Source organism: Azolla caroliniana, unplaced genomic scaffold, assembly GCF_043228905.1.
Source record: "Azolla caroliniana isolate FFs.n. ecotype wild unplaced genomic scaffold, voAzoCaro1.0.p SCAF_1, whole genome shotgun sequence".
NCBI lineage: Eukaryota > Viridiplantae > Streptophyta > Polypodiopsida > Salviniales > Salviniaceae > Azolla > Azolla caroliniana.
In genome coordinates, this window is record NW_028230436.1 from 11157487 (window position 1) to 11172184 (window position 14698).

The 14698-nt window shown below is 40.0% G+C and overlaps 1 protein-coding gene across 3 annotated transcripts; it reads right to left on the reverse strand.

Moving 5' to 3' along the window:
* Positions 1 to 691: 691 nt before the first annotated feature.
* LOC147868970 (uncharacterized) lies at positions 692 to 6851 on the reverse strand. Of its 3 annotated transcripts, none has more exons than XM_087325308.1 (6): positions 6596 to 6851; positions 5100 to 5266; positions 3746 to 4813; positions 3576 to 3646; positions 1447 to 1533; positions 692 to 1150 (listed from the first exon to the last, which is right to left on the reverse strand). In XM_087325308.1, the coding sequence occupies exons 2-6, from the start codon at positions 5224 to 5226 to the stop codon at positions 746 to 748; spliced, it is 1758 nt and encodes a 585-aa protein (XP_087181434.1). In that variant the 5' UTR covers positions 5227 to 5266; positions 6596 to 6851; the 3' UTR covers positions 692 to 745. The 3 variants fall into 3 exon arrangements, with proteins under 3 accessions (XP_087181434.1, XP_087181427.1, XP_087181441.1); XM_087325301.1 differs by having other exon boundaries at positions 6578 to 6851; XM_087325315.1 differs by having other exon boundaries at positions 770 to 1116; positions 6578 to 6848.
* Between the last annotated feature and the right edge of the window lie 7847 nt (positions 6852 to 14698).

The window sequence follows — 14698 nt, forward strand, 5'->3', positions numbered from 1 at the left end:
GGACTATAACAAAACCCATCAAGATAACAATATCATGATTGTTCCTGATGATTAAAGGCCCTGTTGATGAAAGTGACAATGGTGTAGATGACTTCACATCTAACAAATGAATCAATGATGGATCACAATTACAATTGTGATGTGAATATGAATTCATTGTAGCTGATGATTTAAGAGCCCCATTGAGAAAAGTAAGAATGGTGGATAATTTCACAACAAATGCCTCAATGCCTTTGATCACAATTGTGGGGTCTGAATATGACTGCACCAAACATGGGAACAAGATGACTCTGCATACATAAAATTGTGTCAGTGATTTTAGGGGTCAACATAGAAAATCACATTGTGTTAGATGCAATTATTTGCACCAAGAGAAGCTCAAGTCAATAAAGAAATGTTAGTCTTACACCAAGAGAATCTCGAGTCGATAAAGAAATAGGTTATTTATGCTAAATGTCGTAGCAACCACAATTATAGAACAGGAGGTAGGGGTAACAGTCTTTCTGTGCTTATGAAAAGTGTGCCAGTCAAAACATGAATACCTTAGCAATAAATCTCCTTATATTCTTGAGCTTTCTCTTCTCCTCAAAATGTGACATTAAGACGCTCAAAACATGAGCATATTTACTGCAAAGCCTTGAATGATAACTAGTTCCATATGTATATAAATCTCCTACCAATTCCCATCAATTTGTAATTTTTCTTGTAGCTTCTACATATTAGTACACAAATTTTCAGAAGTTAATCAAATACTACCCCCAACACCAACTTTTAAAATGAGACTGTATAGAAATGTTCTTCGAAGAACAGTAGAACGCTTGTGTTTATACAGTACAAAATTAAACAGAATTACAAAACCGGCATGGAGTAGCTGTGCAAAAAAGCATAGCATAGTAATCCAAACAGAGATTTTCCCATTTCCATCTACAAAATCAAATGAACCGGTGTACATTATAACCCTAATCCAACTGTTCGTCCATCCCTTCTTCTGAGACCTGCGGTGAATTGCTTCTCTAGATCTTGTTGCAGCTCTTGCTGTCTCTCCTGCGCAAATACTCCAGATCCTCCATCTCCAACCTTGATTCCTTCTTCTGTAGTTCCTTCCCCTTTCACACCCTACAGTGGGGGAGATGTACAGGACACTCAGGCTCTAAAATTGTGTCAGCATTTTGTTATAGGCAAGTTTCAACAAACAGAAAAAACAGGAAAAATCACAAAAATACCCATTACCTTGTTGCTTTTTTACCAGAATACCCCTACGCTTAAAATATACATTATGCAGAAACTTAGGGATACTCTGGCAAAAGACACAGGTATTTTGGTATTTTACCCAAAATAATTATCCTAGGTTAGACAGTTGTTAATAAAAATTGAAGACTAAGATCAGATTTCACATCACTGGTAAAGTATATTTAAAAAAATGCAGAAAGTGAATCATTGACGTACCATGAGCTTCTTAAATTTCTCACGACGGTCACCATCAGCAAACTCGACTGTATCCCATCTTATAGTTCCAGTTACAGCTGCAGGTTCCTGTAATAAACATCATATTAACTCTTGACTCTGATGAATCTATGTCCTGATACCAAAGATATATGCATTTTTTTACAAGAAAGACAAAAATATTCTGGATTTTTCTGCAAATTTACTGTACATGTGACTTAGTGAATATGAAATGAAATATGCTTATTTGGGTGTAACAGTTGACATCAAATTGCAATTCAGTAATGATTCAAATAATAAAGAACTAAAAAGAAGTATTAGAAGGTAGAACTTGCAGTATAAACAAGCTCACAATAACAAATATACCCATCCACATAACCCACATAGATACTGGTATTTTAATATATTTTAACTTGTGATTTTGAAAATCATCTTTCAGCTGTGAGCTTCGAGATGACAAGAAAAAAAACTTTTACATTGCTTTAATTGAAATTTAAGATTTTTAACTTCTTGTAAAATAAGAACATTGACTATTACCTTTACTGTTTGATGCTTGTCTTGGGCAGCATAAATTCTTAATGTCAACAAACGTGAAAAGCAATATATACATCAGTAAAATTTCTTAATGCTAGTCTCCAGCTATCACGATTCACTCTAAACACTTTCTATGGAAAAACATATTGAATGACCAAAAAACGAGAAATATTTTAACCAAGCCAAGTATCTTCGATCAATTCCCCATGTCCCCAAGGCCCAAATTGCATTGGTTATCGAAAATAAATAGGCATTATCACCAAGATGTGTACTTTTTTATATCTTTTTTTTTTCCAAAAAACTTTTTTATATCTTTTATGACATTATTTGATAATAATAAGTTTCTATTAATTGTTCCTAGGCCAGAGAAGACATAAGAATCTGAATGCAGTCGGTCCAATCGTAAAGTGAATATAGTCAGTTTATAGACCACATGCTCTTCATGTTGTCAATCCAATTAGCATTGAGTTTTCGTATGTCTGTAGATGTAGGTGTCCGAGAATAAAGATATGCCTTGACAAAGTCATTGTAGGTTGGGCCTTACATAGTGTTACTTAAAGCCATAGGAGTGTGGATAAGAAAGTGAGCTAATTAAGATATGTTTTTGAAGAGGGGATTCTTTGCAAAATGAGAAACACTTTACTTCAAATAAATTATTTTCTTATAACTCACCATTCAATTTAGAACATAAGGACAGTTGTTTCTTCATGCTGAAATACAGCATGAATAATAGTAATTACACTCTTTACACGTGTGTGCTCAGTGGAGAAGACTCTGAAAGCTCTATGTAGACATTTTGGTTGATGAAATAGGTTTAAACTGATGGCTATGTTTCTAGAAGTTGAGCTCTTATTGTTATATTATCTTCTATTCATTATCAATAAACCAAGCACCAAAATGAGTGCCATTCTTTGTCACCAACAAGGAATTGAATTCTTTATTCGGGAGTAATCTAGATTCATAGATGTAACAGTAAGTTGCAGTGAGCTCAAAATTTTCAGAACATATTTCTTTGTTTATGTATTTTCCAGTGGTGAATTTAAGGTAAGGTCAATTGGTGCTTTACCACCTTTGTGAAGCTCCCCAATACAGGTTCATGGCTCCATTCCAGAGATTTGCTGAATGATATTCATCATGGAGCAAGATTTATCAGAATTAATCTAAAAAGAGGTTTGTTAAAACAAGCCACGTGTTTTTCATGCATCTTTTCAAAACAAATATGTTATCACGACTCCCTTATATAACTTTTTACTTTTATGTTGGGCCTAACCTAAAGTGAGTTTAAAAGACAGAACATTATATAAGCACACCATTACACCCAATATGAGCTGGACTGACCTTTTCATTTTTACTATTTTCGTTAGTACTCTTTAACAATGAGAAATCTGACTCAGCTATACTATAATAACGTTTTCAAATCACAGAAAACAAGAGTAACCTACGACTACAATTCAAAAATAAGCAGGTTAGTAATTTCTGCATTTAGAAATTCATTTCTCGCATCTGACATCCCTAAATAAGGAATCACATGTGACAAGTTTTCAAGAATGAATAAGTTCATAAAGATAGAAACGTTTTACAAATAGAAAGAAGGTTACCTGAGCTTTGCTCTTCCAGAGCATTTTCTTCTTCTCATCAACAGATTTGAAACCCCCAAGGTTTATGCTAACTAAAGGTCATCATCAAAGAAAAGTAAGAAACATGCCTTGATGATCAGATATCTAAGGAAAGTTTTCCATTGGAAATTTGGAAGCAATAGCGCACAAACCTTGTTGTGCAGCTTTTAAAGCTGCTAATCTTGCTGCTTCTGGATCTGGGGTAACCATAGCTCCATCTGAGGATCCTGATTCCGGACCCCACTTTGATCCCTTAGCCAATTTTTCATCCACGGTTGAAGAAAATTTCTTGGACTCATCGAGATTGTCAGTTCCAAATGGCAGTCCTTGTACTGTGAAAGACTCTGATGCTAAACCAAATCTAGAAGAATTTGCTTTTGGTAGTTCACTTCTTTTGTCTCTCTCTTCTTTCTTTGTGCTATCTTTACCTTGTATTGTCCTCTCTTTCAAATGGTCAGTTCCTTCATGTCGGCTTGGAGGGCTCTCATCATTTTTTCTCATTGTAGTATCTGATTTCTTCCCATGTCTCTCCCCCAACTCTTTGTATTCAGTATCCTTGTTTCTGTAATGATTGTCACTATCCTTCTCCTCATCTCTGCTTTTCCTCCGGCTCTCCAATTCTTTCTTGCACTTATCTCTTTCCATATTCTCAAAGTTCCGACCTTTTCCCTCACTATCATCCCCTATACCACTATTCTCCAATTTTTTTCCATATCGAGATCTTTCAAGATCCACATCTGAAGCTTCATCTACTCTTTTCCCACCAGTTTTGTTCCTGCCCAAATGAGTTTCATGGTCTTTAGTCTTGTATCGATCTCGAACATCACTTCTATCCTGCCTCTCTCTATCCTGCCTCTCTCTGTCTCTTTCACTTATGTGATTCTCTTTTCTTCTGTGCCTACTCTCCTCAGCACCTCTCTCTCTCACCCCTCTCTCAGGGCTGCGTTTTGAATACCTGCCATCATCATGCCGATAAGAATCAGCACGAGAATCTCTTGTACTGTGATAGCTTCGATCATAATGACTAGTGTGCCTCCTGTTGTATCCATGGTCATAGTCATCAGACCTACGACTGGAATTTCGATAATCATCTGAACTCTTTCTATTGTTTCCTGTATCTCCTCTTACACCTTCACTCTCTGTATCAAATCGACGCTCCCTCTTCGATCCTCCATCCTCTTGGACAGCACGTGCTGGACTTCTATCACGTTTCCACCCACCTGTAACATATCAAAGGATGAACAAAACAATTAACACCCCTTCCTATAGCAACTTAAGACATACTAAAGGAGATAAAAACATACTTATATAGCCACCTTAGATATGCCAAAGGAGATAATAGAACACATAAATTATATGGACACCTAAGACATACAAAAAGAAGATAATTAAAAACATATTATTATTATAGACATCTAAGACATACAAACACAGGAGACGAATACATAAATACATATAAATATCACCACAAAATCAATGAGTTCTGAAACTGGTTTCATAGGGTACCTGGTGATGGAGGACTTGGAGAACGAGAAGAAGATGGAGAGTGGCGCCTATAATTCCTCCGTGACACCTCATTAGCAGGTTTTCGAAAGGAATCCTTAGTTTCAGGAGAGCATGCTTCCATATCCATTTGCTGGGACTCTATGCTTCAAATGTAGAGCATAAAACACCTGTTGCAGACAACAGTTTCAAGCATTCTAAAGATATGCATAGAAATGCTGAGGGCTGAAAAGTTACGCTGAAAATAGAAATCCGAGATGAAAATCAGTTCTCTTCCATTTTTAAAATTTCATATCTCATACGATCATTCTGGTTCGTGTATAGATTATAACATACCTGTGTACAGTATTCCTAAGATCTGAAAAGTTAAAACAGAATGCTCGTCTGTTTCGTTTTTCAACATTTATATCTGACGATCATTCTGCTTCAAATATAGATCATAACAGACCTGTATACAGAATCCCTAAGATCTGAAAGTAAAACAGACTGCTAGTCTGTTTCGTTTTTCAACAATGGTTCAACTTCAAATGTACAAACATAAAAAGCCTATGCTCGCCCATGATTCAATAAAAGAAACAGACTTTTGTGATTAAGGAAATTCCAAATGGTTCTCTTCCTTTATACTCAGGATACAATTTGAGATATCCTTAAAATTGAAGAAACAGAATTCTGTGATTAAGAAAACACAGAAGATTCTCGTTCTTATACTCAGGGTATAATTTGAAGTACTCTAAATTTGAAGAAACACAATTCTGTGATTAAGGAAACACAAGGGGTTTGCTTTCTTTATATTCAAGATACAACTGTGAAAACAGAAAGAGAACACAAAAGGCTCTCTTTCTGTTTTCACAATTTCATGTCTAAGACCAAGGTTTTGCTTCAAATCTAGTGCATAAAAACCTGTTCCATTCTCTTCTTCAAGATTCGTGTCTGGGAACATGGTTCTGCTTCAAACCAAAAATTAATAACAAAAAACTTTTCTTGGGACAAGATTCAAGCACCTCTGAGATCAGCAACGAAAAGCCTGAGAACGGATTAAAACAGGATTTTGAGATAAGAGAAGGACGTTTCTCTTTGTTTTTCAAGATTTAATGCCCAAGGCAGCGGATCTTGCTGTTACAAGAAAACTAGGGCTTTGCAAAGAAGCATTTGCTGTTCACGTGAAAAAGACAGAAGCTAAGGTTTGAAACATATAGTTCCTGATTGATAGAAGAGAATAGGCTAAACCTAGGGTTTCGCAAACAGCAAACGTACATATATACTTCTTCCTGTTTAGAATAAAATCAAACAAACACTAATTTTTGAGCATACGTAATTCTTTCTGTTTATAAAGGGACAGGCGAAAGCTAGGATCATGATTTTTCTGCTTACGACAAAAACAAAACAAGAAGGTAGATTTTTTTACAAATATATATATATATATATATATATACAGAGAGTAAATCCATGGAGGAGCGAATGAGATGGGAGACCAAACAAACCTGGGATGAAGAAAAAACCTGCAATGGATCGATGCACAGGAAATTGTAGTGGATGCCAAATGGAAATAAAGCAGTCTCTTGTATTTTCTTTTCTTTTCTTTTTTTCTTCCACCCTTCTGTTGCTTCTACCTTCCTTTCGTTCGTTCGTTCTTCTTCTTTTCTTCGTCCTTCCGTCTGTCTATCGGCCTCTGTCTCTGTGTGTGTCGTCTAGGTATTCATTTAGATTTCTTCTTCAGAAAAAGGCTTTGAACCATATGTTTTATGTTTTTTTGGTTCACGCATTTGTGTTAATTTGTGTTGTTCTCACAAACACACATACACATTATTTACATGTAGACAGATAGATAGCTCCTTACTGACTACTACCAAAAATTTGAGAGGGCAAGTGAGGGAATCGCAGGCGCGGACAGTGCAGGTCGCACCGTTGATGGCGCCTGCGATCTCCACCGTCCAATGTGGATAAAAAGCTGACAACGATTGTCACCAGGAGCCCGACTCTTGGACAGCCTCTGTCACCAAGAGCCCGACTCTCTCACAAGGAACCCCATTGTTCGACAGCCTCTGTAACTAGGAGCCCGACTCTGTCACAAGGAGCTCTGTTGTCTGACCGCCTCTGTAACTAGGGGCCCGAATCTGTCAAAAGCAACCCCATTGTCTGACAACCTCTGTCACCAGGAGCCCGACTTAGAAATAAACATCAAAAACTCCAAAATTTTGTTAAGTGTACAACAATAATTTGCCATGAAAACGATGCATAAAATTACTTAGAAAATCCTAAACTTCCAATTGCTCAAAACCTAAAACTTAAAACTCAAAAATCACACAAACTTATATCTCCAAGCTTCAAATAACAAATCAACTTAAAGATTCAAATAACCAGTCTTACATAAAAGATAAGAACGTCAAATGTTGACAGTGGGAATAATCCAAGCCTTGGAACCCTGAAATGCAATATGAATACACACGTTACATATAACAATTATGGCTCATGTCAGGATGATGGAAAAATGCAACCACAATTTTTACAACATGTAACAATCAAGTCCCTTGAAGTCAAGGTCAAGCCATCACAACGCAAACACCAAACCTTCTCATGGTCACATATTGGCAATTGCCTCCTAGCCTGACTTGCACCTCTTTGTAGTTTTTGAGTGTGGGATTTGGAAATGTTTGGGAAGCTGCCAATAAGTTATTGCGAGATGTCTATTGTTGTGCTTCTTTTGGCACCGATTTGTTGGTTACAACTTATTGATCTGCCATCTTCTTCGTTGGTTGATTATGGACGCGATACACCTTCTCAATCATATCTTCTAGTGTTTGTATACATTCCAAAATAGTTGCACGGTCAAAGGTTCCTAACCCTTGCTTGAGACATTGAAGTGCTTCCTCGATCGTTTGTATTTTGGACTTCAATGATTCAATCTCTAATGTTGTGGGGTTTATCTCCTCGACACGTTCTACCTCTATCTCCACTTCTATTTCTGTATTATGGACCATTCGCATTTGGGTCGTGTGATCTATAAAAGGCAACGAGCCACATAAATGTGGCATATGCCTCTCAATAATCATTCGGATACCGAGTAAATTCTTACATTTACTCACAAGGTCTTGGCAATCACAATATGAGCATTGGAGTGAGACATTATACCATAGAGTGGGAGTCGTCCTACTAAAGATTCTAAACCAATATTGTGCCTCCTCCACAATATGCATTGTGGAAGTATCGTCAACATACCTTTCCATATATTCTCTCGGTCGCTTTAAGTCGGGACCTTTCATCCCTACAATTTGCATGGGGTGCAAATCGACCACTCACATATTTCTTGTTGTTGCTTGTACCACTCTATGATCGTTCCTACAATGCAAGTGCCAATTTCACTATCCCCGATTAAGACATGCTCAATGTCAGTAATTGATCGGTTTATTCTTCCTCTCAAGGCGGTATTCTTGATAAACTGCTAACGTCTTTCCACAATATTGGTAGTGTCAACATGTCCGTAGTTGAACATTCTACCAAACTTGGACAAGAGTTTCCTCCACACACATGTCAAACCACACCTATTGTCTCTTCTTTAGAGATACAGCTTTGATTACTCCATGGGTAATCGGGTCAAGGAATCATGGTTACGTAGGAAGGAAAGATAGTTTGAACAAGCCCACTTACTATGAAACTGGCCGGCCACAACCAGACTTATGGTTTAAGACTCAGACAGAATGAGCACAAAGATTACTTAATTGACACCAAAAGATTGACCCAACAAAGTATGTATTATAGCTTTACTACCACAAAGTATGAGTACACGGCTCACGACCGGCCTACGATATAAGTCCTCTCTCTTATACAACATATACAGATCTCTCCCTCTATGCCGCGCACCACCGTCCTGTTGTTGTTGCTTGCTTTCCATAGTTTATGTTTCCTCTCGGCACGCTCTAACCACTCCTCCCATTTTCAGCCTCCATTCTCAGTTGCACGTATTTCGTTTATCTACCCCCCTTCATGCTCTATCGATACTCCTTTTCACCTACTTTACCTACTCGTTTCTTTAGATTCATTTCACACTTCGTGCCCTTTGTCCCACGGATAACACCTGGCACGCCCATGGGGCAGTGCCTTGCATGTCGAACCCCAAACCAAAACATCCAAAATAGAGATTGAAAAGAATAAACATTCGAAATGTGATGTAGCCAAAAAACTTTGCTCGGGTAGCCTCATTCTTCTTCCAAAATTGCGAGAATTTCCTCTAATTGTGACTTTGTCATTGTTGGAGGTGGCTCTTCATCCGTGAGCTCGTTGGCGTGTAACTCGAATGATATATCCAGTTGTTGGTTTTGAGTCTTCTTCCTAGATTTTGGAATCGTTGCCTCCGGATGTGGTTCGGTGATCGGTGCATCCACTTGCTCAGTTTCTACTCTCAGTCGTGGTTCTTCTTATTCTTTCAGTGCCTATGCGGCTTCCTCGATTATACTGCGTTGATGCATGTGCGACGACTTCTGCTTCCTTTTCAGTGAGGAGGCAATCGCGTTTATACGCTTCTGCATCCAGTCTTAGCAACATGTGATCGTCGTTGAATTCCTCAAGGAGGTGTTCGATTGTTGTGGTGTGCGTTTGTGCCAGGGCATGGAATTCCTCAATGGGGTCTTCGCGGAGGATTTGGATGCTATTTTCATCCATTTTGTAGAAATTGCGGCCTTCTTTTCACTGATTTTTGGCGTTTGCTCGGAAGACATGTAATTCAGTTGCTTGAGCTAACCATTCAGTCCAGCCGCTAATCAGTGTCTCCTCGACTTTTAGTTGTATCCCGTGTTTGGCCACTATGGCTTTGATTCGTTCTTCGCCCATTTCATATTTGGCTCGGAGGAGGTTCAAATCGGCTTGAGCTTTCGTCGCATCTCGTTCGAACTTGGCTTTGAGGATCGCACATGATGTTGTAACATTAGTGAGTTGGGCCTCTAGCTTCTGCGTATGCATGTCTTAGCGTCGAAGAAGTCGATCCGAATTATCGACTAACTCCTGCGTTTAATGGTGTTGTTGTCGTTTGAGTTATAGGGTCGTGGAGATTTGCAACTAGTGAAGGGATTCCACAAATGTTGTTCGCTACTCCTCGGTTTCGTATAACTGCTGAAGGAACCGACTTGAGCGGATCTGGAGTTCCAAAAGTTCACTTTTCAAGGAGTCAAATTCTACGGCGTGTTGGCGAGATGCCCGTTGATGTTTTTCCTCCCCTTCCGCTAACTTTGTGGTTGCCAAGTCCTGCGCAACCTTAAGAAACATGGCGAAGTCCTTTTTTATGACCTCGAGTTGGGTCATCCGTGCATCTAGCAACTCTTGGAGTTCGGCCTCGCGCTTTGTGGCATGTGCCCGGAGTTGGGTTGCTTCCTTTGCGACCGTTTCGTATCATGCCTTGGCCTTCTCGGCAATCGTCATTTGGGCCGCGAGCTCCATGTCGTAGTTATAGGTTGGGACCACGATCGTTAACGTGGCCATTGCCGAGTCAGATAGTTCTTTCGTCGGGGTGTTGTAGTGGGGTGGGGAGGGTAAAGCACAACTAAGTAATGTGCTAACGCAGGCAAGAACCATTTTCTTGCTTGAAAAGCCGTCAAGGCGGCACAAACTCTGTCCCTGATGATGATGCCCCAATCGATGGCATTGCCTCTGTAGGCGGTGATTATGATGCTTGCCTTTTTCTATGGCATGTTATACGAGTTAGCGTGTACGTGTTACTCCTGGGCCGGACTTGCCTCTGACACAAGGTGTCCCTTCGAAACAATTCGCCAAAGGGTGGTTACGGTAAGGGATTCAACACTAACAACCATAACCAGTTATCTTCTAGTTCGGTATCTAGATTCACAACACTCATCAATTACATGCATAAGATCCATACATTGAGTGCAGAATAGAATAGGAACATAAAGATCCCCAAGATACAATAACAAAACTTCCTTATATTAATATTTCGTCATCTAAATACATCGATACCTGGATCCTTTTATATGCATCCAATTCTATGTTAAAAGACGGTGCCTAACCAGCAACCGGCTATGAATCGGTCTTGATCCGGATCAACATACCTATTCCGGATCTGTTCATTCCTATAACTAATATTATTATTATATATCTGGAAACCGGCTCACCTCTTCCTCATTACATACTTGGCCGCCAACGACCAACACATGGCACGCCGGTGGGACAGTACCTTGTACGTTGAACCCACAAGTTAGCTCCACTACTCCTCATCAAGTATGTCTAAAATACTCTAGTCAAGGAGTTCGAGGGGTTCCTCACTTTGTTGCTCCCGCTCTAGCTCTTGTTGGTCCCGTTGGTCCTTTCCATTTCCAACATTTCCGCTGTCGTGTGGTTCTTCACACATGATATGAAAACTAGTAAAATAATTATTTAATATTAGCTTAATGGGTTGATATGGAAAGATGGACGTCTTCAAAAGCTTTCTGAACACATTTTACGACACATGAAACAGACAACTAAGTATCAAGTTATGTAAGTATAAAGTTTGAGAAGATTAAGAAAACAAAACTAGGAGATATCCCACATAGATAGGACAACAATAGATCCCCCATTATATAAGGAAAGCCATAACTTGTTACTATATGTCTATGTGTGGAGCACAAAATGTTCAATGTGAATTTAGCTGAACTGTGTGGATAAGTGGCTTGGATGACTTTGGGTTGTGGCTATATTGGTCACGTGCATGATTCGGACAGTTCAGACGAATGGGCGCACGCACATGTGTGTGGACGTTTTAGACGGATTCACAGCTTGGCGGCTCAATAATGGGTGCACGGCTCGGTGGGTCGGTCGGGACAACGCACGAGTCTGTTGGGACACAAGTACGAATCATGCACGGGCTGAACTTATGTTGGATCATGTTGAATGACGTTGGATCGTGGCTATATTGGTCACGTGCACGATTCAGACGGTTCGGACGAATGCGCGCGCGCACAGGGGCATGGATGTTTCGGACGGACTCACAGCTTGGCGGCTCAATAACAAATGTTTCGAAAGGGACGCACGGCTCGGTGGGTCGGTCATGAAGCACGGCTCGGGACGAGGAACTCCGTATATGTTCCACTCTTTTTTTCTCTAGTTTTTTTTTTCTCTTCTCCTCTCTCCCATTCATTGGGGACAAATAATCTCTCATATTGATATCAGACCACTCCTTACATGGTTGTTGGCTCCTTTCTTCCGAGAATAATCTCTCATATTGATATCGAACCACTCCTTACATGGTTGTTGGCTCCTTTCTTCGAAGAATAATCTCTCATATTGATATCAGACCACTCCTTATTTGGTTGTTGGCCCTTTCTTTGAAAAATAATCTCTCATATTCATATCAGACCACTCCTTACATGGTTGTTGGCTCCTTTCTTTCAAGAATGATCTTTGATATTCATATCCAATCCGTTGTAACGTGATTCTAGAATTATAAAGAATCTATTTTCTTTTGCAAGCAACGAACGTTTTCTCCCACCTACTTGTCTTATGTTTAAATATTGCTTGTGTTGTACATGTGAGCACTAATTCCTTCCAGTCCATAACCCCGACGGTTCCACCTCACAATACGCTCATAGTGATGGATTTTCACGACACCATCTTCTCCGGTTCTTTCCGCTCCCAACTCTTCTTCTTCTTCCGGCTGCTCCCGTCTGGTTTCTACTGGTTGTTCCAATCCGGCTTCGTAATAGCCAAACCATGTTCTGCAAACATTGGTGCAACCAAGCGATGTCGGTCCACTTGACCTTTATATTGGTTGCCAATGACACGGAGCTCTAGGGAGAGGTCACTATGAACATCGTGTAAAGTGCGGGCACGCGTCTCTGCCGAAGGATTGACTAAAGTTGCAAGTATGGAAACGTTGAAACAATGGTGAAATCCATAGTTTGCAAAGAAGGGGGAGCACTTAGTCAAAGCATGGATACTATTATTGTAGGCAAATTTTGGCATTGCAAGGAAGTCCACCCAATCCTCTTGTTGGTAGCTCATGGTACATCAGAGGTATTGTTTGAGGATTTGGTTGACTTGTTTGGTTTGTCCATCAGTTTGAGGATGGTATGTTGATGACAAGTTTATAAAAGTCCTGAATGTCTGCAGAAGTTGTTGCCAAAAGTGGGAAATGAATTGAGAACCTCGATCAGAGGTGATATCCTCGGGTAAGCCATGTAATCAGACAACATTTTTAAGAAAAAGTTTAGTTGTCTCTTCTCCGGGAATGGTTTTGGAACATTGGACAAAGTGAGCCATCATCGAAAACCGATCGACAATTACGAGCACCGTGTCATGGTCACCGACTAGAGGGAAGTCCGTTATAAAGTCCATGGATAGAGAGGCCTATGGTCTACTTGGAATTGGGAGCGGGTGGAGAAGGCTGTATGGCCGATGGTGAGCCATTTTGGACCGAGCACATACATCACATGTCTTGATAGATTCCTTAACAAATTTCCAAGGTTGGGGCCACCAAAACCCTCGAGATAACAACTCCATGGTTTTTGTGACCCCAAAGTGGTCGGCAAGAGGATCATCATGACAATTTTGCAATACTCGTGCACGACACGATACTTCGGGAATGTACAAGAGATGATTACGATATAGGAACCCATCCCCGGTTGTAAATTGGTTGAGATATGAGCTTTTCATGTCTGGGGATGGGTCATTGATGCGGGCCATGATGTCTTTGGCGAATGGATCTGACAATGTTGCCGTGGCGATCTCGTTGAGCAAAGAATCATCATGCAACATGCAAGTGGCGAACATCTGAAGTTGATCGGGCCTCAACAAACAATGAGATTGTTGAGAATATGCGTCATCCCATGGGTGTAATGCCAAATCAGGTCGCCGAGAGAGGGCATCAACTTTCCCATGTTGAACTCCGGATTGAAACAAGATCTTGAAGTCAGCGAGAAAAAATCACCATCGGGCTTGCCTCCAATTCAATGTACGATTGGTGATGAAGTAAATTAGATTTTTTTGGTCGATCAACACCTAGATACGATGTTGGGCCCCTACAAAATAGGGTCGCCATTCGGCGAAGGCAAAAATGATTGTTGCAAGCTCATTGTCATAGACCAGATAATTGATTTCCAAGTTGTAAACTTCCAAGAGTAGAAGGCAACATGATGTAGTGTGCCCTCGTTGTCTGGTTGGGATAGGACATCTCCAATGGCAAAGTCGGAGGCATTGATTTCAACTTGGAAGGGCCTTGTGGGGTCGGGGTGGACCAACACTGGGGTTGTGAGAAAAGCTGCCTTCACGGCATCAAAAGCACTTTGTATAAGGATGATTAAAGGTTACACTACAGAGGAAAAACCATTAATAAATCGTCGATAGAAATTTGCAAAACCAAGAAATGATTGTACCTCTTTCAACCGAGTAGGGACATGCCAATCGGTGATTGCCGCTACCTTGTGTGCATCCATTGTGATCTCAGAGAGTGAAATCATGTAGCCTAGGAATTCGACAAAGGTCCGATCGAACACACATTTCTCACTTTTGGTGTAAAGCCCATGTTCTCGAAGTTTGGATAGTGTAAAGAATCAAGAGATGGATTTTGTACAGCGGAATAGATATGAACTATGTGTGTATATGAGAGAGAGTGAGAGAGTGAG